Raw genomic sequence first — 27,726 nt, forward strand, 5'->3', positions numbered from 1 at the left:
GGGGACAATTGCCGCTCAAATAAGAACCAATCAGGATGATGGATAGAAGGATCGAAGGCAACCGAAGGCTAGATGTTAGCAGCTTCGTTATTATTTGTGATTGAATGCCCGAGAGAGAGAGGTTTCACTACATCTGCTTTAATTTTGAGAGGACCGTCCTCCCCCACCTCTCCTGTGAAAGCTGTATTGTTTCACTTTACAGATTTCCCTTGGAGGCCTTGCATAGAGGTGCCATGAAGGTTTAAAGCTATTCAGTTGTTAATAATTGACATTAAAACTAAAAATATATGTGGTAACATGGTTTTCTGTAGTTAACATGTTCAGAATCGGTCATATTGTGAATATTGATGCACTTTGAGGCTTCCATAGTTAGTAAAATTTTTGCCGAAACCCGCAAGTATTTGTTTTTCAGAATATCTATTGCTGCGAGAACAATGGAATCGTTCGGTGTTGTTGTGGTCGGTATTGGAATGGCTGGGCAAATACGTATTAGAGATTTACGGAACTTGCCTGCAGACAAACCAAATTTACAACGTTTGAAGCTTATCGGATACGTATCTCGGTTTGTAACCATAATTTTTATTTTTCAGTTCTGCAATTTAAATATTTTTTTCCCCATCCTGTTCATCACCGTACCTAAAAATAAAAAAAAAAGATGTAACTCATTTGGTTCCCCTCCCCCTCCAAAAAGGGACCCCCCCAAATAAACGCACCACACAAACCAAAACAAAAATACGCATTATAGGTTGGTAACCCCCCCCATCCCACGTATTTCTTCATAACTTCACGAAAGACTCATATTTTAAAATGAAATTTTGCAGAGATAAGTTTCCGAGGGAGTTGATTGCAATTATGTTGCTAAAATTTAAGGAAAAATCCTTTAGGAGTTTCGGATCATTCTTCTTCTTACTTTGATTTCGTTACCAATAACTTCTATAACCTTTAGATTTTCACTTAAATTTTTTTTTCCTTTTTATGTAAGAGTTTGTTTTCCAGATTTATGTCTAAAACATATCTCCAACCTCAAAATAGATGAGTTATGTAATCTGTATCCTTGAAAACGTATCTTTGCAAAATTCCATTAAAAATATTCATTGCTTAGTAAATTGAGGTAGTTATGCAAATATATATGTATATATATATATATATATATATACACACATTACTAACTGTTCACAAACAAGAATAAATGGGAAATGCAAACGGACAAGTTAACGAGGGATACACCACACGGTCGTTTCTGCCTGTTAGAAATAGATGCCGAATCTCCCCTCGGACTACATCCCTATTGTCTTAAAAAAATGAAAGACACCTTGTCATTGGATAACGTGGTCCCAAATACGCTGTTTGAATAAAAGCCGAGACGGTCAATGTTAGAACGTTTTTGATCATAGGTCTACAACATCAGTACAGAGCTGCAGCTAAACAACAAAAGCAAACGATTGTTATCATTAGAATTTTCCCGGAATAACAGCGATTGCTTAAAATAATGCTCAGCGGAACGTTTAGAAGCAGCTATGAGTAACGATCTTTATTTACATGTACTCAGTTACATGTAGGAATGTGAATGAACAAAAGACTATAATGCATACACTTGTATTCAATCGACTAGATTTGTTTCCCAAACTTTTTCGGACGAACAAATTGGTTAGAACATATACAGGTAATACTGGCGCAAAATCGATTTTCCGGAATCTTTGATTGCGAATAAGTTACTGATTTTTCTGAACCAATGATGATTACACTCTAAATTAAATAAATATTAAAATATTAATTGAAGTACACAATTAAATGAAATACCAGTACCTGTACATTAGTGTAAATGATACAAGTATATTAATACTGTGATGTGCAAAGTACCAGTAAAATGGTCTGGCGGCCTGCTTGGAAATTAGTGCGGATTATAAGAGGTTCTGGACCATTAGTGTCTGGAAAGTGGGTGTTGTACTAATATTTACTTAACTAGCGTTTCTAAGTAAATGCGGTCAAACATCGCTTCGAATGCATTTATTTGAACGTGTGCAGGCGTATAAATGTATAAATGCCCGTTCCTTTTTAAGAACCTTCTGACCGTGACTTTTTTTTCTTCACCCATGACCATTTTGTCTTTTGTTGGAGTTGTCGCGGGAAAGAAAAGGGCATGGAATTAGAAGGCAGAAATGTAAAAAAAAAAATTGAATATCGAATAGATATGATAGCACCAAATTCACGCGCGCACGCACTGTAGTCGCCAGCATTGCTAGAAACAGCAGCTACATTCCTCAATACATAAATTAATATCTAGACGTAGAAATATTGGAAAACTAACATTGTTTGAATTAAGACGCAACACGTATTTCACCATAATATGATCGCCTGGAAAATAAAAGATGAAATTGTCGTGTACGGAAATGCCTTCGATCACGAATCAGCTTGATCAGAACAGACTTACAGCTAAGCAACAATAAATAAGATCCTCGACGCAGTCACTAAATTTTTTCAGTATAGACATAAATTTCTACTTGGTGAAATGATAAGCCCCTGGCCTGGTAAGCCTTGATCCAGCAGACTTCTATGAGAAAAACTGTTTCAATAGTAATTTAGCTGCTATTTTTTTTGCAGAGGAGGTGACTGTGTAGAAGATTCCTCATCCACTTTAACTTTAGTAAACTGTATCATAAACTCATACCATACACTTGTTTGTAATCGGTTTCTTTTTTCACTCAAAGGTCCATAATAACACTGAAATCCACATTCAAATAAATATACTGAGGGAAAGTATTAACCTTTATCCAGGTTAATACTTTTTGTTATTATATTTCTGTCGGAATGCACTGTCATTGTTTCAATTAGTTTTTAAAATATTTTTTTCATCTTTTATCCTTTACTAATTTCACTCATTAGACTGTGGTCATGCCGGATTTTTTAGTCAAATGAATTGCTCCAGTACTTAATTTTTTAAGCCTGGTACTTACTCTATCGGTCTCTTTTGCCAAACTGCTAAGTTACGGGGACGTAAACACACCAACACCTGTTGTCAAGCAGTGGTGGTGGGGGGATAAACACACACAGACACACACACACACACATACACACACACACACACACACACACACACACACACACACACACACACATGACATGCTTGTTTCAGTTTCCATTTGCTAAATTCACTCACGAGGCTTTGGTCAGCCCAAGGCTATAGTGGAAGACACTTGTCCAAGGTGCCATGTGGTGTAGAATTTCATAAAATAACTTTGTCATTATTAAGCTTGAAAAAATCAACAGGGAATTTTAATGAAAAGTTCTACTTCAGATCACTTTAAAACAGGGAGTTTGGATCCTAGGAGCAGAGCCAGTCTCAGGTGGGTTGATATGGAAAGGTTTAAAGGTTTATAATTTAGTGCCAATTCATGTAAAAAGCACCCATGCTGGTGCCACATAAAGAGTGCCCAGCACACTCTGTAACAGGAGTCACCATACTTTTTTGACCATTGACCCCCTTTAGGCACTTCTTCTGTATCGACCACCCTCCTCATTTAAAATATCTTAATACTTTACCCTACTATACCATATCTTAAATGCGTACCGGGTACTGATGCTGGCAATTAAAATGTTAGCTAAAATATACATGTACGACAAATTAAGAAATTCTATTGAAGATGACACACTTTTTACATTTAAAATTACGTGTATGAGTATACAGTATTAAACTTTCTATTTTTATGACATTATTTTCACGGTTAGAAAATGTGGAAAATGCATCATATTGCTGGAAGATCTTTTATTGAAATTGACAACATCAATGTGAGGGATGAGCATTGCGCTGACTAAGTATTTCAAGCAGTTCATCTGGGTGAGCTGGTCTTTCGCATGCTGACCCCCATTGAACCCCTTGGCTATCATCGACCCCTGTAATTCCTCACCGACCCCTAGGAAGTTCCTCGGACCCCCTTTGGCAACTTCTGCTCTATAAAGTGGTTGGTGTTGGGAAGAGCATCCAACTGTAGAAACCAAGCTAGAACAGACTGGAACCTGGTCCATCTGCCAGCTCTGGTCAAACTGTCCAATCCATGCCAGCATGGAAAACAAACATTACATGTTGATGATGATGATGATAAATCATGTTACTTCCAGAATTGCTGGAACCCATTCTTAAAGTTTGAGCTTCAACTCTTCATTGGGTTTTAATTCACTAATGCACACTTGCTCAAACACAATCCTAGATATGTGTGTTTGTGTGAGTGAGTTTAAATTTCCCTCTTCTTCTTGTGTGTTTGCTACTTGTAAAAAAAAAAAAAAATGATAGTGTTGCTTTGTCTCAGTCCACTGAAAAAGCCATGTCAAGGCTTCTTGACGCATCTTAACTATGTGTGTGGACTTTTGTAAAGGTTGTTTGTTATATGATAGACTGGGTGATAAATAACGCAGACAGCGGTTAGCAACAGGAAGAGCATCTGGCTGTAGAAAACTCTGACCCAATGTACTTGTGTGTGACCCATGCAAGTATAGAAAAATAGATGTTAAAATAATGATGACAATGACAACGAGGAGGAGGAGGAGGATGAAATTTTTGTTTCCTCAATGTTCGAAAAACTGTCTAAAACTCAACCTGGTATTTTCATAGTGAGACTGTCTTCAAATTGTTTGCAAAAGCCCTCACATATTGTTTCTAAAGGATAACTGACCTGAAAGTTAACTTAATATATTTATTTTTTTCTCCCTGAATGAAAAGAGAAAAAAAAAAAAAAACTTTACATGTTTCTAGTTGCATTGGACAGAATATGCTTTGAAACAAATTCAGTTAAATTTCTTTTAGCTTGGAGTTCATTTAATTAAACTTGAAATATAAATCTGACATATAAGCTCCTTTACTTTTAAACTTCTAGTTATCTTGAAATTACAAGGTTTTTATTTTTAAAGACTTCCAAAAAGACTCCAAAACTTGTCTTGAAAAGATCATAAAACTGACTCAGACAATCACCTTTCAATTAACCAGGAATCTTCAGTGCAAAATAGCAATGAAATACTTAATTCTTTACAGTCCTATATTTAAGAGATGAGGAATTATGAACATTATGTACATTATTTACATTTGACGGATACTTGCTCTCATCTTGTTTGTTGTTAACACAACGTTTCGGCTGATATACCCTCTAACCTTCATTTAGCAGTATCTTTTTTAGCTGTGCTATGAATCTATGGAAGCTGTCTGCCAATGAGGTAGTTCCTTTAGTTTCAGCTCTCATTATATTCGTAAGAGGAATTTCCTTTGCTTTAAAAATCTCTTCAGGTGAGGTTAGAAGTTTACTTCCAAACCACATGGTTTTGGGTTCAGTTCCACTGTGTGGCACCTTGGGCAACTGGATTCTATAACGTTGGGCTGGCCAAAATCTTGTGAGTGGGTTTGATAGACAGAAACTGAAAGGAACCTGTTGTGTGTATGTATATATATGTGTGTGTGTGTGTGTGTGTGTGTCTATAACTTGATGTATGTATATATCTATGTGTGTGTGCCTTTGTATTTGTACTCTATCACTGCTTGACAACCAGTGTTGGGTTTGTTTACATCTTCATAACTCAGTGGTTTGCTAAGAGAGACTGGTGGGCAATTATGGAGTGAATTTTAGGGCTTATAAATCTGACATGGATTAATTGAAATAATAAAAACTCTTCATGCAACAGATGAGGTTCCAGTGTTTAACTCTTTTTATTAGCCAATCAAAGGCAGCAAACTGGCAGAATCATTAGCATGACGCGCAAAATGCTTTGTGACATTTCTCCCAGCTTTACATTTTCAAATGTCACAAAGATTGACTTTACCATTCATACTTTTGGATTGATCAAATATCAGTTGACCAATGTCAGTTGATCAATGTAATCAATTAGCCTTTTTCACAGAAATTTCAGATCTTGTGCCTATAATAGAAAAAATTAGCCAGTCACAGACCAATACTCTGGTAGTCATTTTGGCTATATTAAGCTGAACTAAAAAAGAATTTCTCTCTATTTCACTTGGCACCCAGCAGCCATGAGCAAATTGTTGCCTGTCATTGCTCCTTCAAAAAGAATCACCACCAGAAATCCTATTTCTATTCTATATCAGATAGTCTCAGTACAATGATATTTTAGCTGACTGAAATGCTAAATTGCCATATCTCTTTTTGCCGGATTATGTATCTTGATAATGCTATTTCCATACCATATTAATTATTCAATTAACTTAATTAACTTGCACCAGCATGAATATATGCATGGTATGTCTTCTACAAATACATTGATGCAAATTTTATTCTCATTAATGTTGTCTAATCAAACTTGTTATTCTTCACTGAATGCATTACTATCTAATTTAAACCTGTACTTCTCAATCATTATAAGGACACTGACTACTTTAAATTCTAGTGTCCCTTTAGGGGTTTTTAAACAGGAATAAAAAAAAATGTTGTAAGAAGCTTGCTTCCCAACCACATGGTTTTGGATTCAGTCCCTCTGCATGTGCATACTTGGGCAAAATATTTTGAGGAAGACAGGCAGTTACCTAGTCATGCAAGTCTCCTCTCTCAATGCAACTGATGTATATCTGAGGGAGAGGTCACTGGCTTCAATACAGCTTAGCACTCATGTCATCATAGGTGTTGCTGTCAGAACCAACCCAGAATTGGAACAAATTTAGCAAAGTATCTTTCCTAACCCTGTAACAGTTTTGTTAATCCACTGCTTTGGATTAGTACTTTTTCTATACAACCTAAAAGGGTGAAAAGCCAACTTGACTGCAATAGAATTTCAGATTAAAGTTCAAAGAATCAGAACAAGTATTATAAAGCCTTTTATCCAATGCTTTAATGGATTCTGCAAATTGGCTGCCTTCCTGTGAGACCCTTCAGTGTGTGTGCCATATTTCCCAATGTACGAGTTAACATAATGTATAGTGTAAAACATTCAAACATCATCGCTATCTTTCCAAATCTTCCAGCATTTCACATGGACTTTTTGATCCACTATAGTTGTTTTGGTGTATAAGTTGACCTACCTTTTATGGCTGTAAATTTTGGTTTGAAAAATTTGATTTGTATGCAGGATAATACAGTATTTCATATGTACAATGTTCTTCTGAGGGGTTTCCCTCTTTCAGTAATATTTTCATCAAATGAGATTGATGTTACAAATTTGTTAACTCTTCATCCAATTAATGTATTGATTTTTATTTGGAACTGTTTTTTCCAGACGCAAGCTTGACCTAGATTTGTTGTCTTTGACCTTACAAGAGGCCTTGAATCGATCTGATGTTCATGTTATTATAATTTGTACTGAAGCAGAGGCACATGAAGAGACAATTAGGTAAGTTTTTGCTATTTTGCATGAATTCCATTCCAACTTTTGTTGAAAAAATAAGATTTTGGGCTAATTAATTTGTTCAGTGAAACCATGTTATATACACTAACACACATCTATCTCATGTTACCATCCACTAAGTTGTGTGTACGCGTGTATGTATGGAGTTATGTAGCTTATTGGTTAGGGTATTTGGCTTATGATCATAAGTTCGTGGGTTCAATTCCTGGTGGCATGTTGTGTCTTTGAGCAAGGCACTATATTTCATGTTATTCCAGACCACTCAGTTGGCAAAAATGAGTAGTGCCTGTATTTCAGAAGGGCCAGTCTTGTCACATTCTGTGTCATGTTGAATCTCCCTGTGAACTACATTGAGAGTATATGTGTCTGTGGAGTACTCAGCCTCTTGCACGTTAATTTCATGAGCGGGCTGTTCCATTGATTCGATCACCTGGAACCTTCGTTGTCATAATGACAGAGTGCCAGTATTCTATATATATATATATATGTGTGTGTGTGTTTGTGTATATAGGCACATGCATGGCTGTGTGGTTGCTTCCCAACCACATGGTTCTGAGTTCAGTCCCACTGCATGGCACCTTGGGCAAGTGTTTTCTACTAAAGCCTGTTTGACTGGAAACTGGTAAGCTGGAGGGCTGCACCAGGTTCCAGTCTGATTTGGCATGGTTTCTAGAGCTGGATGCCCTTCCTAATGCCAAACACTCTGAGAGTGTAATGGGTTCTTTGTATGTGCCACTGGCACAGGTGCCATTTATATGACACTGCCAACGGCAACAACTACAATTTCACTTGGCTTGATGACTCTTCTCAAGCATAGCATATCACCAAAGGTCTTTATCACTTGTCATCACCTGTAAGGCCCGACATTCGAAGATCATGTTACCAGCAACAGCCACAATTATGATTTCATTGGTGACATTCACAAGACACTAGCAACAGCCACGACTACGATTTCACTTGGCTTGACAAGTCTTCTCAAACACACACACACACACACACACACACACACACATACAGAGACAGAGAGAGAGAGCAAATCAATAACAAAAGACAAAATTCAATACAAAAACCATAAAAGTCAAAATGACATTCGCAGATAATATTATTATGTTGACCCATAAAGAAAGGAAAAAGAAAAATGTTATAAAGTTATAGAGTGAAAGTATAACATTTCTGATATAGTCTTTGTGAGATACAAAGAGAAAAGTCCAGGAAAGAGGTGAAAGACAGGAGGAAAAGAGATAAGAAAGAAGGAGAGAGACCCAAGAAAAATTGTGCATGGGTAACTCACATCTATGATCTTTGACTGGATATATGCATATATATACACACGCGCACATAAATAAATATACATCTACATATAAAACTGAGAATGTCTATCTGTCAGTGTGTCTGTATGTGTGCATTACTAAAACTTGAGAACTACCCAACTGATTTCAGACAAATTTTACACATGTCTTACTTAAGGTCCATGTAGTGTCATGGGTAAAAAAACTTTTCAACTTCTTGCCTAATGTGAGCCTGGTGCAATCTCTCAACTCTTACACTATTTCAGTATTACATGTCTAAAGTGAAACAATAACATCTCTATTGTAATGTGAGATAATGCTTTCAGTTTTAATAGTTTCACTATTAATACTGAAACTATTATCTCACATGTATACATGCATACATGTATGCATGCATGCATACATGCATACATGTATGCATGCATACATGCATACATACATATATATACATACACACACATATATTATATATTAGACAGGCCCATTAGAGAAAAGACAATATTGTAGATAGGGTAATTAGAGCAAAGAAACAGGCCTGGAAGGCCTGGAAGAGTGGGAGTAGCAGGAGAATGTATCAGATAGCTAAAAGGGAAGCTAGGAGATTGGTATATATAGCCAAGGGAGTAGCAGAAAAGAAGTTTGCCAATTTACAGTGACATGAGGACCAAAAAACAAGTATTTCAGATTGCAAGACAGTGTGTGAGAGAAATGTATCCACATGGATGATGGTGCCCTTGCATTTAATAATTCTACAAAGAAAGAGGCTTGGAGATGCCATTATGAAAGACTGCTGAATGTGGATAATGAATGGGAGGAGGAGAGTCTGCCAAAGGTTGACACCCTGGTAGATAAAGCAATTAAGGATATGAAGACAAGGAAAGCACCTGGCCCATCAGGAATCACCGCTGAGATGCTAAAACTATCAGGCAGTGTGGGTTATGATCTTGTCACCTGCATCATAAATCAGGTAGTTCATGAAGGAGTCATACCCAATGACTGGTGTAGCAGCACCATAGTCAACTACTACAAAGGTAAAGGTGATGCTTTAGATAGAAATAACTACAGGGGTATCAAATTATTGGATCTGAAGTTACAGAGAAAGTCATAGCCTAACTGATTAGGGGAAGAATTATCCTAGATGAGATGCAGTTTGGTTTTGTGCCAGGCAGAAGCACCTCTGATTCTATATCTCTGGGAAGGCAACTGCAGGAGAAATATCTAGCCAAAGATAAACCTCTGTACTTGGCTTTTGTTGACTTGGAGAAAGCCTTTGACAGGGTCCCCCAATCCCTTATCTGGTGGTCAATGCGGAAACTGGGGATAGATGAGTGATTGGTAAGAGCTGTACAAGCCCTGTACAGGGATGCTGTCAGTAAGGTGAGGGTTGGCAACGAGTACAGTGAAGAATTCCGAGTAGAAGTGGGGGTTTACCAAGGATCAGTCCTCAGCCCCCTCTTAGTCATTATAGTCCTCCAGGCAATAATAGAGGAATTCAAGACAGTCTGCCCCTGGGAGCTCCTCTATGCTGATGACCTTGCTCTAATTGCCGAGTCACTGCCAGAACTAGAGACGAAGTTTAGGGTGTGGAAGCAAGGTCTACAATCGAAGGGCCTTAGGATTAACCTAGCAAAAACCAAAGTCTTAGTAAGTAGGAAGGCTGTCAAATCACAAACCCCTTCAGGTAGAGGGCCCTGCTTGATCAAACACACACACACAAATATATACGACGGGCTTCTTTCAATTTCTGTCTACCAAATCTACTCACAAGGCTTTGGTTGGCCTGAGGCTATAGTAGAAGACACTTGCCCAAGGTGCCACACAGTGGGACTGAACCCCGAACCATGTGGCTGGTAAGCAAGCTACTTACCACACAGCCACTCCTGTGCCTACATATTTTAAATTTCTATTGTTAATTTATTATCCAGCATGTTTGGTTTAAATATGACTAATGGGTGTTTCTGCTGCATAGAGAACAAGCAATATCATTTGCACCCAGCTATTTTCAAATTTGCATCTTTATTCTGGGTTTGTCTACTGATATCGTCCAAAGCAAACTGAGTATGTGTATGTGTGGCAAACATTATTTTGCCAGGCTACTATAGTTTTTGAGAGAAAATAATGTGGGTTGAATATTTAGAAACTTGATATAGCTATAAAAATGACTACCTGGTTAACCTCATCCAGATTTTGTTTTAGTTTGAAATGAGAGTCCTTGACCTTTAAGTAGGTCAAAGTATTTTTTATGAACCTAGACTCTAGGTGGACTATGAATTTGATCTGATTGTTTTGCACAACAGCTAGTTACTAGACAAGGTTAAATCAAATTAGGTTAAATTGAACTAAATTATGTTAAATATATGTGGTATGTAGAGCTTATTTATGAGGGCAATTCTATATTGGTGCAGGTATGGCTAAATGGTAAGAAGTTTGTTTTCCAACCACATGGTTCTGGGTTCAGTCCCACTGTATGGTACATTGGGCAAGTGTTTTCTACTCTATCCTTGGGCTGACCAAAGTCTTCTGAGTGGATTTGGTAGATGGAAACTGAGAGAAGCCTGTCATATATACATATATGTATGTATTTATCCCCCTGCCATTGTTTGACAACTGACGCTGGTGTGTTTATGTCCCTGTAACTTATCGGTTCGGCAAAAGAGACTGATAGAATAAGTACTAGACTTACAAAGAATAAGTCATGGGGTCGATTTTTTTGACTAAAACCCTTCAAGGTGATGCTGCAGCATGACCACAGTCAAAGGACTGAAACAAGTAAAAGATTAAAAGAATGTAATCAAGTTTTAGATTACGTGTAGTTTCCTTGTCCTATATATGTTGTGAGAATTTTTGAAAAAGATTGTTTCATTTAAAGGGAATAGCAATTGCTGCTTGGAAGTCAAACCAGATATAACCCTGACATTTACCCTTGAATAAAGTTGCATAGTTAAAAATAGCTAGATACAAAGGTAATTGTTAGTTAGCTATACAGCATAAACATGCATTGATTGTACTTCAACCAAATATACTGTATAACTGATTGTAGAAATAAAAAATATGCAGACGAACTAAACTCCATATTCATTGTAATTGTTTTGGATTTACACTCCAAAGTGAACCTAAGATTTACCTATCAGATGAGTTACAGTAGGATTGTTCACCCTAAGTAATCCTTGGTGCTCCTTACAATTCAATGTGGTTGCCTGAAGCCAGATTATAACTGAGTGTTCATACAGTACCTGCTTGGATAATTGATCCCTATATTCTCATTATATGTATATCATCATTATCATCATCATCATCATTTAGTGTCCATTGTCCATGCTGGCATGGGTTGGATGGCTTGACCAGGGCTAGCAAGGTGGAAGGCTGCACCAGACTCCAGTCTGATTTGGCATGGTTTCTATGGCTGGATGCCCTTCCTAACACCAACCACTCTGAGTATGTAATGGGTGCTTTTACATGCCACCGGCATGGGTGCCATTTGCGTGACACTGGTATCTGCCAGACTGCATTTTACTATTCTGTTGTTCAACATTATCAGACATCCTCTACTTCCCCACTCACCTCTGGCCCCTCTGCCCCACTCATTCCCACCCACCTTGTATCGTGAAGGTCTACCATAACACCTCATATTTTTTATCTTTTTCTAGCTCCACCTGATCACTTTGTGTGAAATGTGAGTGGTCATGTAGCACCTCTGCAGCAAGAAATCTGTTCTGTTCTGGCCATTTTCTCTCATACTTTACATCTCTTTGCTCCTTATCTCCCAGAATAAAGTTGCCTTGACCCCTACCCGTCAGATTTGTAGTCTTGCAAGCTGCATGGTGACCTCAATTGTGCTGGTGGTATGAAAAAAAAAAACCACTCAGTACATGCTATAATGTGGTTGGCATGAAGAAGAGCATCCAGCCATAGAAACCATGTCAAAGTACACACTGGAGCATGATGCACTTCTTGGATCCACCAGATCCTGTCAAAACTGTCCAACCCATACCAGCTATAATATAGACATTAAATGATGATGATGATGATGATGTCTCATCATAAACTCTATAGCAATGTCTTAACACTGTAGCCACTGTTCCTTACTAATAACTATATCTTACTGATAATCTAACATAGATGTAATAGCAAAAATGTAAACCATTTTTTAATATAAAACTATTATTGATTACAGGAAATCATTGGAGGCTGGGAAGCATGTATTGGTAGAATATCCAATTGTTATGAACGTTACAGTGGCAAAAGAACTCTATCAGATGGCTTCTAGTAAAGGTGCTATATATTATGTTTGTTTTTCCCTTTTTAACTTTTCAGTTTTATTGAATTCATAGATCAGAATATCATTTTAATACTTTCAGAGATGTGGAGTCAACCAATTTCAAGTTAAAGAGCTTCTATTAAGCCTCTTCAGAAAAAGAAAAAAAAATCAGTTTAACATTTGTCCTTAGGTCATCGATCACTGACTTATGTTGAATGGTTCATTCTTCATGAGGGTAATACTTAGTATTACATTCATCTATCTGTCTTATTTCCTGGTGATTGTAAAGTTTCTTGGATTTGCATGTTCACTTGATTGGGTGGTTATCAAGTTAATGTTGCAAATAGTTTGGTCATTTGAAGCAATGTATTGTAAGTTGTACCAAGTGTAGCATATACATTTACCTATTATTTAAGCATAATAATTCACTCAGTATTCAAATATAAAGAATAAGGGCTATGCAAAGGGTGGCCATTTTGTATTATAAAGGGTAAAGACCTGCTTTGGTCATGAATGACCATGAGATTGCACCAAGAAAGTTACACTCTGAGACACATGTCCGGGCAAGGTTATTTATAGAAGACCAGCAGTCGTCCATGCATACCAGCCTTCCCTCTCCACACCACTAGTGTTATCCAATGGAAAGGCAATGATCAATACAGCTTGCACCAGTGATGTTGCAACTCATTTTTAGAGCTGAGTGAACTGGAGCAACATCAAATAAAATGTCTTGCTCAAGAACACAACACACAGCCTGATCCAAGAATCGAACTCACTACCTCATGATTGCGAGCCTGACGCTTTAACCCCTGAGTCATGTGCCTTCACATTTTTTAATTATAAATATATGTAAAATATTGGTTTCAAATGTTGGCACAAGGCCAGCAATTTCAAGTGAGGCAGTAAGCCGATTATATCAACCCAGTGCTCAACTGGTACTTATTTTATCGATCCCGAAAAGATGAAAAGCGAATTGGAGCTCGGTAGAATTTCAACTCAGAATATAAAGACAGATGAAATGTCACTAAGTTTTTTTTGTCTGGTGTGCTAATTATGTGTAAAATACTGTCAGTAAATATGACAATTAACCCATTAACTTTTATCAACCAAAACCTAAAATGTTTTATTTTATGATAAAGTGAATAGTGGGTAAATATATATATGCTGCACCCAGTGTATACTTTGTAAAATTATATATAAACATCACTTATAAAATTTTGGCAATGTACTTGTCTGGCTATGCACACACACACGCATGCACACACACATATACACACACATGCATATGCTTATATGATAGACTTCTTTGAGTTTCCATCTACAAAACCCTCTCACAAGGCTTTTTTGTTGGCCTGGGGCCCTAGTAGAAGACACTTACCCAAGGTGCCATGCAGTAGAACTGAACCTGAAACCATGTGGTTGGGAAAAAAACATTACACAACCCCATTTATACCTATGAGAAGTCTACTAATTAAATGTAATAGGTTTATGTTAACATTTTAAAAATTTCAAATTCTAGATTTCTCTATTTTTGCCAGTAGAAATTTTTGCATTATTTTTTCAAAGCCTGTCCATTTTATACAACTTTCATACTATTTTAGTATTTTATTAAATTACACATTGTACAGGTGTGGTTCTTCATGAAGAAAACATTGGATTGCTTTCCCTTGCTTTACTTCAGCTGAAAAAAGATTTAGAAAATAAACCACCTCTGCAGGAAGCACAGCTTGCTCACCATGGTAATTTTAATTTTTTATGTTTTAAATATCATCATCATTATCGTCATCACATCATCATATCCATCATGATAACCACTAATTTACTGTATTTTCCAGCATTCAAGTTGAAATTTTCAGGCCAAAATTTACCACTAAAAAATGTAGGTTGACTTATACACAAGACAACTTTGGAGGACCAAAAATTCCATGTGACATGTAGCAGGATTTTGAAAGATAGCATCAATGTTTGAGTGTTTATACTATATACTATATTCACTTCAGTACCGCCTGGCTGGCCTTTGTGCCAGTGGCACGTAAAAGCACCCACTACACTCTCGGAGTGGTTGGCGTGAGGAAGGGCATCCAGCTGTAGAAACTCTGCAAAATCAGATTGGAGCCTGGTGTAGCCATTGGGTTTCACCAGTCCTCAGTCAAATCGTCCAACCCATGCTAGCATGGAAAGTGGACATTAAACATGGATGATGATAATGTTCACTTGTATGTTGGAAAATGCAGTAATAATTCCTTGGTTACCAGGAAGTATTTCTTGGTGTTTTCTATTGTCTCTGTCTTCAAATTTACATTTTAAAAAGTAATTTAGTCCTTTTCAGGGCTTCTCAAACTGATTGGAGGAAGCAAAAAAGTTAACCACACACTAGATTCCATACTTGAATGTATGCAGCAGCAAGTACTCTGCTAAAAACACTCAAAGGCAAATATTGGTATTAAACTAAATCATAGATTAAGTCTGTCTCTCAAGAACAAGAACTACCCCTTTGATGGTCTTCTTGCTGTTTCATCCTTATCAAATTTCACCCACAAAACTCTAGTTGACACCATACTATGGTAGAGGACAGTTGCCCATTGAGTCATGATATACAATTGGTCCTGAAACCACATAAGTTGTAAAGCAAATTTCTTCCCCATGCAACTGTATTTTTACCCAAACTGTATCATGCAATACAAAGGGTGTTGCATGATTCTAACATGTTAGTTATGCTTGACTGATGTTTCTATATTAGGGCATTGAGTTATTTTAATTTTCATCCATCCATCCGTCCATCCATCTTTACTCACTATTCTTTGGAGGGTCATTGTGGGTAGGGTCCTCAGACATCTTCCTCCATAGGATCCTATCAGATGCAACCATCATGAGACCTGCCAGCTGGATTTTCAGTCGTGACTGACTGAGACTATGGTTACTATCCAGCCGTCTCATTCTTGGTCTACCCCTAGGTCTCCTGCCAGTTGGCTCAGCTTGAAGAACTTGTCTTACATTTCTATTCTGAAACATTTTAATCTCATGTCTATAGTACCTGACATGAGATCTATCAATATAAAGAACTTGCAGCTCAACTTGGAGGAGCTCCCTGACTTTTGAGTTATGTGCCATATTGAGTAATGTTACTCTGGAGATCCTATGAAGGAACCACATTTCTGCAGCTTGTATTTGCAATTATACTCATTTGGCCATTACCCAACATTGGTGATCTTTAGTAAGGATTGACATATAAACTGAATTGAAGATAGGAAGTTTTAATTTGTATTAGATTGATATTTTGTATTTTCTAAGTATGAAATTGTAATGATTCTTTTTTTGATTATCTTTAAAATGTTTACAACTTTCATCTATGTTTTCTTCTTTCCAAGTTTCATTGGGGAGATTGAGTGAAAATATGACCAAAGAGAAGACACCTTTTATTGCACACCAGAGCATGGTAAAAGCAGCTATATTTTTGTTTGAGAATTTAACGGCTGTTGGAGGGCAATTTACAGAGAAGGACGATTGTTTTGAAGCCATTGCTGACCTAAGAACATCAGAAGACAAGTAGGTGAAATGTTTACAAATCCTTCCTTCCTCCTTCCTTCCCTCCCATCATACAAGTGATGTAATTCATTTGCACTCTTCTGGGAAAACATTTTATGGTCAAGGACAGCTATTACTTTACTTGGAACTGGTAAAGATTGGTAAAAAGAAGGACATCTGACTGTAAAAATCAGCCTTAATGAATTCTGCTTGACCTATACATGCATGGAAGAGTGGACATTAAAATTCAACATATAATCAAATGTGCCATGAACATCTCTTGTTTTAGATGTATTTCCAATGTGACTTCTGAGTTTTAAGACAGTTGGATGTAATTTGAAGGAGATTTGGTAGTTATTTTTAGCAGGCTGTATGACCACACAAGGATCTCTCTTTGGTTTTATGGTGTATATAAGATTGCATTTTGCATGTACAATATAAATGGAAGGTCAGTTGAATGAGTTGGTGATGTGTTTTTCACAATCTTAGTTTCTGATTGCAAGAGAGATAACTCTGTCAATACAGACATCTACTTAGAGTCGATTGCGTCAGTTGTATGAGAAATAGTATGCAAGAGTGAGCAGCCAAAACCTATAACATGTGCTATCTCAGTTCTATATTTAAGAGATGAAGAATTATGTACGTTATTTACAATTGACAGATATTTGTCTTCATCTTGTTTGTTGTTAACACGTTTCAGCTGATATACCCTCCAGCCTTCATCAGGTGTCTTGGGGGAAATTTCGAACCTTGGTTCTCATTTCTAAGACATTTTTCGATGTTGTTGTTGTTGTTATTATTATTATTATTATTATTATTATTATTATTATTATTATTATTGGCGTAGTGGTTAAGAGCTCTGGCTACTAACCCCAAGATTCCGAGTTCGATTCCAGGCAATGACCTGAATAATAACAATAATAATAATAATAATAATAATAATAACAATAATGATAGTAACAACAACAACATTGAAAAGTACCTTAAGAATGAGAACCCAGGTTCGAAATTTCCCCAAGACACCTGATGAAGGCTGGAGGGTATATCAGCTGAAACATTGTGTTAACAACTAACAAGATGAGGACAAATATCCATCAATTGTAAATAGTGTAAATAATGTGCTATCTTATTTAACAAAGTTTTCTTTTGTTGTTTCTGGCCAGGACCATACTGATTTCTTGGAGTATGTTGGAACTTAAATCATGTCTCCATTTTTAAAATGACAATCTTTTGAGGCTGGTATTAGGCACAGGGCATTAAATTATAAAATGTTGCTTCAAATAAATCCCTTTACAAACTGCAGAAAAATAGATGTTTTATATGCACACACACACACACACACACACACACACACACACACACACACACACACACACACACACACACACACACACACACACACACACACACACACAACTTTATGATGTGGTGCTCAAGTACAAGAAAATACCAGATATATTAGAGGTCAATATAGTACATTGCTTTAAACTCTGTAGATCCACATGTACAGTGCTTATCAGAGTACAATACTGCATATACTGCAGAATGGGCTACAACAGATATGAACAGAGGAAAACATTTGGAAAAACAACAGAAAACAATACCAGTGATTTTAGTAGTGTATGAATGAATATTTTGAAATATTCATACAACACAGATATTGTTTTTTGTTGTTATGTCAAATATATGTGTGTGTGTGTGTACCATGTAACCACACATGCTTTTCTTGGACTATTCTTTTCCATCTCTTCAGATCATTCCTCTTTTCTCTTTCTGATGCTTGAAGCATCACCCAACTCTTTTCTCCATCTTAAACTGAGTGTCAGCCTAACACATGCACTGTATATGTCCTTCTGACACTTTTGTCATTTTTGTTTTATTTTTGATTTGGCTTTATATATTTGTGAACAGTGAGGAAATTTATAAATCATTTAGATTATGTTGAAGGGGTTATTAAAACATAATTATGTTTTGTATATGTTTAATTAATGTGTCCTTGTTTACTTATTTTATATCTTGTCTATGAACTGCTAAAGTTGATTTTTTTCACTTGAAAATACTTATAACTTATGTTCAACTTTGCCCATTTTTCTTTAGCCATTTTGATTCAATCTGAATTTTTTCTTCAATATTCAGGAAAGTTCAAATGAAACTGTGCTTGTTTAAAGAAAAAGGTATTTGGAAAAAAGAATACTTCCTGAAGTTTAACGATGGGAGTGTTATTGATAAACTTCCACCAGAACTTGTAAGGAAAACCAGATCTGGACTTGGTATGTGTTTACCTCTGTATTCTTTTTTTTTTATACTGTTGAAGAAATAATAATAATAATTTCATTGTGTAACAACTCTGTATCACAGAATTGATTTTTTAAAAACTTTGATACCTGGATATAGTGTTCTCAGATAACACTGTGTAACATGATATTTGTTCTTGGGTAGCAACTGTTATTTCCTATTAGCTTACCCCTAGAAAGTATGAAAAATGGCTAATATTTCCTTCAAACTTTGCTTTTGTTACATTTATTCAAACCTCAGCAATGCACCTATTGTCAAACTACTAAGGGACATGTTGAAGTGGTTAAAGTCAAGCAAGTGACAAGCAAATCTGTGGTATTGAGCAGTGTATTTGCTCTAATGATATTTCTGCTTCAGCAACTCAACACTAAGTTTGTCTGAAATGTAATAGGAAATAGGTCAGTTTCAAAACATTAATGTCCACATTACAAAAGCAAAGTTTGAAGGGAATAGTAGTCATTAGCTTTGATTTCTAGATAGAAGCAAATAGGAAATAATACTTACTGACCCAAGACAAAAAAAAAAAAAAGTAACACAACACAATCTAAATTTAGCTAACAAAGAAAATAATTGAAACTAGAAAAATTCAGAGGAGAACAATAATATTTTTAACTACTACAGCAAAATGAATGTTTGTTATTAATTAGCAAAATCATTAGAGCATTGGACATAATGCTTTGTGGTCTTTAGTTATGCACTTTACATTTGAGTTCTATTGCTGCTGAGGTCAACTTTGCTTTTTATCTTTCCAGGATGTTATAATTATTGGATGACAGTTTATATAATTCATGTGGCAGTTCTTTCTGAATGTCAACATTTACCTAGTTTACCTCAAATTCATGTTATTGGCTTATTTGAGTTCTTTCCTTTGGACTCATTTTGTTTAATAGTACTCTTGTAACTTTAGCAGTCAGATTTCAACTTGTAACCTTACCTTACATGATTTTGTATTATGTACTAAAATAGAACTCAACACTAACAATCCTTTCTACTATAGGCACAAGGGGGCTAGTTGATTACACCCCCAACCCAGTACTTAAATGATACTTATTTTATTGACTCTGAAAGAATGAGAGGCAATGTTGACCTAGGTGGAATTTGAATTCAGAATGTAAAGCTTAAAGAAATTCCACTAAGCATTTTTTCGAACATGTTGACAATTCTGTCAGTTCACTGCCTTAAACAATGTACTAATAATATTTATGAGTATTTGGTCACATTTATACAGAACAACAATGACAGATCATGATGACAAGTCAGTCAAGCAGGAGTCTATTTCATATGTAGATAATGAAAACTGTTATTAAATATATGTATACATACATATATATATATATATATATATATATATATATGGAAAAAGGTACATAAGATTGCCAAGAATTTATCTCTGTCATCGCAGATCGGTGGCTATCGGACGCTGACGAAGGGAAATAACCCTGAAACCCGGGTCCGTTCGTGCTACAGATCACGATGAGAGGGATAACTTCCCTTGGCAAAACAAACAGGGCACAGAAGTGTGTCGATAAGCCAGCTGGAGGAGATGTCCTCCTGGGGCTAAAAGCAACAGTAACATCCACCCCTAGGGGTCAGCCACATTTAAGTGGCAATATACTTCACTTTATATATATATATATATATATATATATATATATGATTGTCCCTAAATATAACTAAGATGTTAGAAACACCCACATTGCTAGAAATAAGAGCTAAAATGCTCTAATGCTTTAATCAAAGCACATAATTGTATACATATATACTGACTCCCACCCACATTAGCATTGAAGGCAGATGTTAAATGTCGATGATGATGATGATATACTGAGTTCTCCTTTTTGGTAAAACTTTGCATATTGCTGTCTATATTAATTTTCTGTATATGGATTAGTGATTCGCTAAATCATCCATTGGTTTTTATATTGAAAACATATATACTGACAGAATTCAGTCTGAAATCTGCTGAAGTTGAGCCTGTCCTTACTGACAAGGCAATGGAAATTGCAAAACTGACCAGTTAGTATAAGGAATTCTTGATCAGTGTTTTTGGGTGATTATAGTCCCTGTCAGTATATGTATACAATTATGTGCTTTGACTACAGATGTCATAGCTGAAGGTCTTGGCACTTCAGCCAAAAGATTGTTAGTTTTATTTTTCTCTCTTGCACTTTATGCTTACAGGCTCAACCTGCTTCATAGAATATATGTAGCAAGAGGACTTATAAACTCATTGAGGAATATGTCAACGGATAGTGCTTTGAATCAAATTTCCCCATTGACTACTGGGAATAGACTAGGTGTGAACTGGTTTAGCTGTGACATACTTTTAATTTCCATTTGTAGTTAATTCACTTTAAATAAGCTCTAATTCTCCTGAAAAGTGTAAATGCACCATAGATTGCATTCACTCTTCAAATAAAAGTTTTTGACATTATGCATACAGGAAAACAAGTAGGAAACCATTGTTGCATAACTTTCCCCCAAAATGCTAGAACATAATGTTTATTTCTAGAACTAGATTTGAAAACAATACCTTCAAAATTGGAAGGTGTGTGTGTATGCATGTGTATTTTATTTTAAAAATGATTTGCATATTATTTTTTCCTTGTAGGAATGTTTATGGAAGATCTCCTTCACTTTTCTGAAAAATTACTTGGAGTAAGAGATGTCCATGACACAGAAGAATTGACTATAAAAACGATCGACCTTATTGAAAAGGTTCATAGTTATTTCTAATGCAAAATTTCGAATTTATATTCCTCTGGAAATTGTAGGCTTAACTCTTTAGCATTCAGATTACTCTGTCAAATGTAATGCTTATTTATTCACTTTGTTTTAAATTAATCATGCATTATCTCATAGGTTTTGATGATGTGATTGTTTATTTTTAGAATGACATTTTTGGGTAGGTGTGAGAGGCCAGATCTGTCTGGTCTGAACATAAAACAGGTAGAATATTTTTGTCAGATATGGTTGGTTTAAATGCTAAAGGCTTAAGAATTTCTAGAAAGGACTTACTGGGAGCTATATTAGCAGGGTTGATGAGGAAAACAAAAAAAATGTTCTTAATTTTTCTCGATGGCAAACTTCTTTCGAGATTAAATGAGAAAGAATTTTCGTAATTTCTGGACATTTGAATCGCATTTAATTCCAAATACTCAATTTTTGAAAGAATTTTATCTTTCCCTTTTGATCTCAGGACAAATACTCAATTTTTGCGGGAATTTTATCTTTTTTTTTCTTTCATCCATGATGAAGGGACATCTGATGCATAATACTCACAAAATATTATTACTCTGGTATATGTATTTTCCAAATTCTAACTCCTCCCCTCCAAAAAGAAGAGAAAGAATCATGTATGTTACTTGTGCATATTTTAGTATTGGAAAAGTATCTACTTTGTAAATCAGCCTCCCTGAACATGCTAACTTTGATGACTCTCTGTTTCTTGGTTGTTGCCAATACATTTCATGGCAACCCTGAATTACAATATATATAATGCAATAAGATTTTTAACATTAGCTTATAGTAGTTGCATGCTTTGGGTGAGGAAGAAGTTAATTAATCCATCACTTGACAGATTTATTAAATAGTTTCCAGTAGAACCAAAGACAAGTTGACACTGCCATGATTTAAATTCTATACATAAAAAATTCTTATCATCATCATTTAATGCCCATTTTTCATGCTGGCATGGGTTGGATGGCTTGATGGAAGGTGGCAAGCCAAAGGGCTGCAGGCTGCAGTTGTCTGTTTTGGCAAGGTTTCTATGGCTGGATGCCCTTCCTAATGTTGACTACTTTAGAGTGTACTGGGCGTTTTTTACATGGTGTCAGCATGAGTGTTTCTCTTTACGTAGCACTGGCATGGGTGCATTTCTATGCAATGCCACCACAGGTGCTTCCTTATGTGGTACCAGCACAGGTGCTTTTTACATGGTGCTGGCATCTGATCTTGAAAGAAGTCTGCCATCAAGAAAAATTAAGAACATTCCTTTGTTTTTCTTTTTTTTTTTAACATCAGACCCTACTATTATAGCTCCCAGTACGTCCTTTCTGGGAATTCTTAAGCCTACAATTTCAAGAGGAATAAAAATGGGAAATTTTATGTTAAAAATAACTAAACCAGTTAATCTTTTCAAACAATTCTTTTTAAAACTTCAATATTAAAACTCTATTAATTCAGCTAAGAATTTTATCAGCTGAACTCAATGACTCAATTTTTTAACCAGCAGGCAATAGTGTTGAAGAACTCCACTTCACATTCCAGAATTGGTCAGAACTATTTATATGAAAATTGTACCATTACAATTGTAGCTTTATAATTAGTGCTATTGGAAGAAGAATTGAATATTAACATCTTTCTACATTGAGCTATTCTAACACTATTTGGAACATTCCCAGTAAGCAATAACTCTGTAAAAAATGAAAAAATGCTAACAAACCAAAGTAACAGCTAATGTACCTGAGAAACTTCAAATTTTCTTAAATATTCTAATTCAAATTGTGCATTAAAATAAGTCCAACTTTCCTTACATCAGAATATTTTCTTTGACATTGAAGTATACTTTTGTTTCAGCCATTCATTATTTTCTGTTAATCTTTTATCTTCAGAATATCTAAGAAAAATTTATACCATGTTTTTTTCCTTTCTCATTTCACATTTTCTCTTGCATTGGTCAGATGAATCAGTAAGAGAAGTATTTTTATACTTGGTTAGTTTCTATAACATTCCCTCTTACTACCACAAAGTGTAGTACCTAACTCTAAACGATATGACAGTGAGTTGTAAGCAGCAGCAGCAGCTGTAGTGATGTAATATTGTTTTCACTGAGTGTCATGACTTGTTTTAAAACAACTTAGAAAATTAAAAAAAAAAAAAACGTAGATAGGTTCATATTTCAGAGGAAAAGCTAATGTACTAGTTAGATATACAGGATTAGCCATATGGTTTTGTGGTTGAGAAGTTTTGTTTCACATTTATATAGTATTGGGTTCAATCTCTCTGCATGCACCTTGGGCAAGTATCTTCAACCATATCCTGTCGCTGTCCTGTCACCACCTCATTTTCATAATTTTGATCTGTGTGTTTTCCTGGACATTTTCAACCTAAATAGAAGTATGACTGCTGCCAGCTAATTTAACCTTTCGAATATGATAGAGAAATTGAAAACCGAGGAGGATGCGGTTTCTTACTTGCAAAATGACACTATATGAACAAAAAGATGCTTCGCGGGAAAATTTACTGGTGGTGCTCTCGAAAAGGATGCAACAAGTGTGTCTGTTAGAAAAGATGCACATGGTTGGAAGGTGGCTCTCCGGAAGGACTTGAAATAGATTTTCGTAATTGCGGACCTACCCTATCCTATTCTCGGGACAGATTGCCTCCACCACTTCTCACTGTTGGTGGATGCTCGCCAACAGCGTTTGTTGTATAGCTCAACGCAGTTATCAGTTCCTGGTTCAGTGTCCGCTCCTGTTGTAAGTCCGGTATCTTTTAGTGTTGTATCCGGTGATACATACCATTCTCTTCTCAACTCTTTCCCGAAACTTATTTCAACGTCACTGATCCTATACATTCAGCGAGACATTACATTGACACCAATGGTCCACTAGTGTTTGCTCGTGCTCGCTGTCTTCCTCTTGATAAACTCAAGGCTGCAAAAGTGGAATTCGGTCACATGCTCCAGCTGGGGCTTATTCGTCCTTCTACTAGCCTCTGGTCTTCCCCTCTCCATTTAGTCCCCAAAGGAAATACTGATTTCCGCCTAGTTGGGGATTATCGAAGATTAAATGCTATTACGACTCCGGACAGATACCCTATTCCACACCTTCCACTTTCTTCTACTTTGCACGGTAGTACTGTTTTTTCTAAGGTCGATCTCGTCCGGGCGTATCGCCAGATTCCTTTAAATCCACACGATATACCAAAGACTGCCGTTACAACTCCTTTTGATTCATTTGAATTCCTTTCAATGCCTTTTGGGTTACGAAATGCAGCTAGCGCCTTTCAAAGGTTTATAGACGAGGTCATTCGTGGTCTCGACTTCGTCTGTCTCTACATTGACGACTTACTCATCACCAGTTCTACGAAGGAAGAGCATGTTCACCAACTAACGCTCCTTTTTCAACGTCTACGCGATTATCGAGTTAAAATCAACTCGGTGAAGTGTGTATTTGGTTCTGCATCGCTGGAATTTTTAGGCCACATTATCGATGGAATTCGTCTTCTCCCAGAGAAGGTACAGGCAATTCAGAAGCTTCTTCCTCCATCTTCTCTTAAGCAGCTTCGTCATTTCCTCGGTTTGGTCTATTCTTATCGTTGATTCATCCTAAATTGTGCTGAATAATTGAATTAACTTACATCATTACTGAATGATCGTAAGATGAAGAACGAAGTTATCTCCCTTTCACTGTCCCTTGTTGCTGATTTTCAGACTGTCAAACAGGCCCTGGCTAACGTTTCAATGTTAGTTTACCCCAAATCCGATGCAAAGCTCTCGCTTGTGGTAGATGCATCGAATGCATCTGTGGGCGCAGTATTATAGCAAACTGGCCAGGAAATTCTGCAACCGCTGACATTTCCCGCCAGTTGAAGCCCACAGAGACGCGCTATAGCACGTTTGGAAGAGAATTTCTCGCTATTCATCTTGCAGTGAAGCACTTTTGTCATTTCCTGGAAGGAAGGGAGTTTACAGTATTCACAGACCACAAACCCCCTATCTTTGCTCTTTTTGCCAAGCCGGACAAGTATTCGCCAAGAGAAATCTGACATCTTGATTATGTATCGCAGTTTTCTAGTGATATTCGGCATATCTCCGGTTCTCGTAATCTTGTTGCTGATGCTTTATCCCGCTTACCTGTCTACTGTCGTCTGCTTCTATGATAGATTTGATTGCCTTGGCAGCTGACCAATCACTACTATCGTCTTTGGACGTTATATCTGAGGAATTCGCAACATGCCATTTCAAGTATTTGCCATTATCAGCTTCAGACTGAGAGATATTGTGTGATACATCTACTGGCTCATTCCGTCCGCTCGCACCAGTCTCATCGTCGCACCGTCTTCAACGCTCTGCATATCTTATCACACCTTGGTATAACAGCTTCTGTGAAGCTTATTTCTGCTCGTTTTTTTCTTTTGGCCAGATATGAGACACTAAACCACCAAATGGGCACGCACATGCCTTCAGTGTCAACGTTCTAAGGTTCATCGCCATGTTCGTGCACCTCTTGGTTTCGTTTCAGTATCCAGACGCCCGCTTCCAACGTATACATAGCGATTTAGTTGGGCTTTGGCCACCTAGCCGCGGGTTCACATCCATCATTACCTGATCGGTTTTCGCGTTGGCCTGAAGCCATCCCACTTGTCAACATTAGTGCTGAATCCGTGGCACAAGCCCTCATCTCAGGTTGGATTTCCCGTTTTGGTGTTCCGTTACGCATTACGACAGATCGTGGAAATTAGTTTGAATCACGGCTGTTCAACCAATCTTCTGCTATCCTGGGAGTTTGCCATAGCTGTACGACTAGCTACCACCTAGCTTCGAACGATATAGTCGAACGCTTTCACAGACAATAAAAAGCATCTTTCCGCGCATACCCTGATCCTCAAAGGTGGAGCGAGTACCTGTCTCTGGTTCTTTTAGGTTGTCGCTCCTTCGTGATAGAGGATTTGGGATTATCTTCTGCGGAATTACTATACGGATCGCCACTGTCTTTACCCGGCCAAATTCTAGTCCCTGTGGATATTTCAGCACAAGATTCAGCTACCTACGTTCATCGTCTGCAAACCTATTTCTCTGACCTTCCACCGATGTCTTCTAGACATCAGACTGTGCCTGCTGCTCTTCCAGCGAACATTGATAAATGGACCCACGTTTTCTCAGGGACATGTCACGATTACCAGGGCTGGGCGTCGGATACACTGGCCCCCAAAAATTGTGTAAGACTATATATACTGTACCCTGACTTTTACACATCTTGGCATTTTCCACGCGTTTTATTTAAACATTTTAGTACGTTTTGACTTTTTCCACATTTTTGATATTTGTTTACGTGGCACATGCTGTGTTTTCAAACTTTTGGAACTACTGTGTTAATTTTTACATGCCTTTCCTGATATTTTCACTCCCTCTGTTTTGTTCCCTAGGTTGGCCTTTTGCGACGACATACCTCTTTTTCGACTTACAGTCGCGTGGGGAGTAGTGTAGCAAGGACTGTAAGCGCTAAAATGAACAGGGCGGAGTTATGCTCCCTCATTCTGTCGTCGTTAGGTGACGTCGCGATGGCACTTCCGCTAGGGAGGCATAAAAACCCGCCGCTCTCGCCCGTGGGTAGTTTGACTTGTCAACGGACACAGCCAGCGAGGACTGCTAGCTCGTTTCGCCTTTGGCCATTACCGTTACCGCATTATGTAGCAGGCGCATTTCTTACTCTCTTCTGTTTCAGCGTCAATCATATAAGATGTAACCACGTTTGTACAACTTATTTATTGACATCCACTTTTGTATGAACACTGTTATAAAAACTTGTTGTTTATCTTTGACTCGATGTTGTTTGTCACACCAGTGCATACACTTTAACACAAACAAGAACACAGGGTTCATGTTTACTCTTCACTAAAAGGTCACAGGAATAATGTGACGAATATTTCTAGGAAAAGAAAAAATATGACTGAAAACAGTTATATTCAGAAGCAGAGATTGGGAAAACACGCCTCCTTGTCCTGGTTCATCTCGTGACTCTGAGATAAGGCAATGACATACCCATGACTACATGGAAAATACTTAACATGGCTACCCCTTATTCACTTGGAACCCGTAATTGCCAATTCATGTTCTGTAAGAAGCTGATAGTAGCTTTGTTAATTAACTTCAAACTACTGGCTGCTAATACCATAGAAAGACCGATCATCTTAACCTTATTTTCCCCATATGCAAATTCAGAGTAGCAACCTTTGCTTACTCATAGTGAGATTAATCCTCTTGTACCAATCATCAATACTGAATACCATGTTTATACT

The 27,726-nt window shown here is 37.0% G+C and overlaps 1 protein-coding gene across 1 annotated transcript; it reads left to right on the forward strand.

The window, feature by feature from the left end:
- Positions 1–224: 224 nt before the first annotated feature.
- On the forward strand, positions 225–23,236 carry LOC106880542 (biliverdin reductase A). Its single transcript, XM_014930529.3, has 7 exons — positions 225–562; positions 7,207–7,320; positions 12,799–12,896; positions 14,511–14,621; positions 16,251–16,428; positions 18,544–18,677; positions 21,314–23,236. Exons 1-7 carry the CDS (start codon positions 348–350, stop codon positions 21,436–21,438), a joined length of 975 nt encoding a protein of 324 aa, XP_014786015.2. The 5' UTR covers positions 225–347; the 3' UTR covers positions 21,439–23,236.
- Positions 23,237–27,726: the final 4,490 nt, after the last annotated feature.

The sequence above is a fragment of the Octopus bimaculoides genome, chromosome 2 (assembly GCF_046866305.1).
Source record: "Octopus bimaculoides isolate indiv1 chromosome 2, ASM4686630v1, whole genome shotgun sequence".
Classification (NCBI taxonomy): Eukaryota; Metazoa; Mollusca; class Cephalopoda; order Octopoda; family Octopodidae; genus Octopus; species Octopus bimaculoides.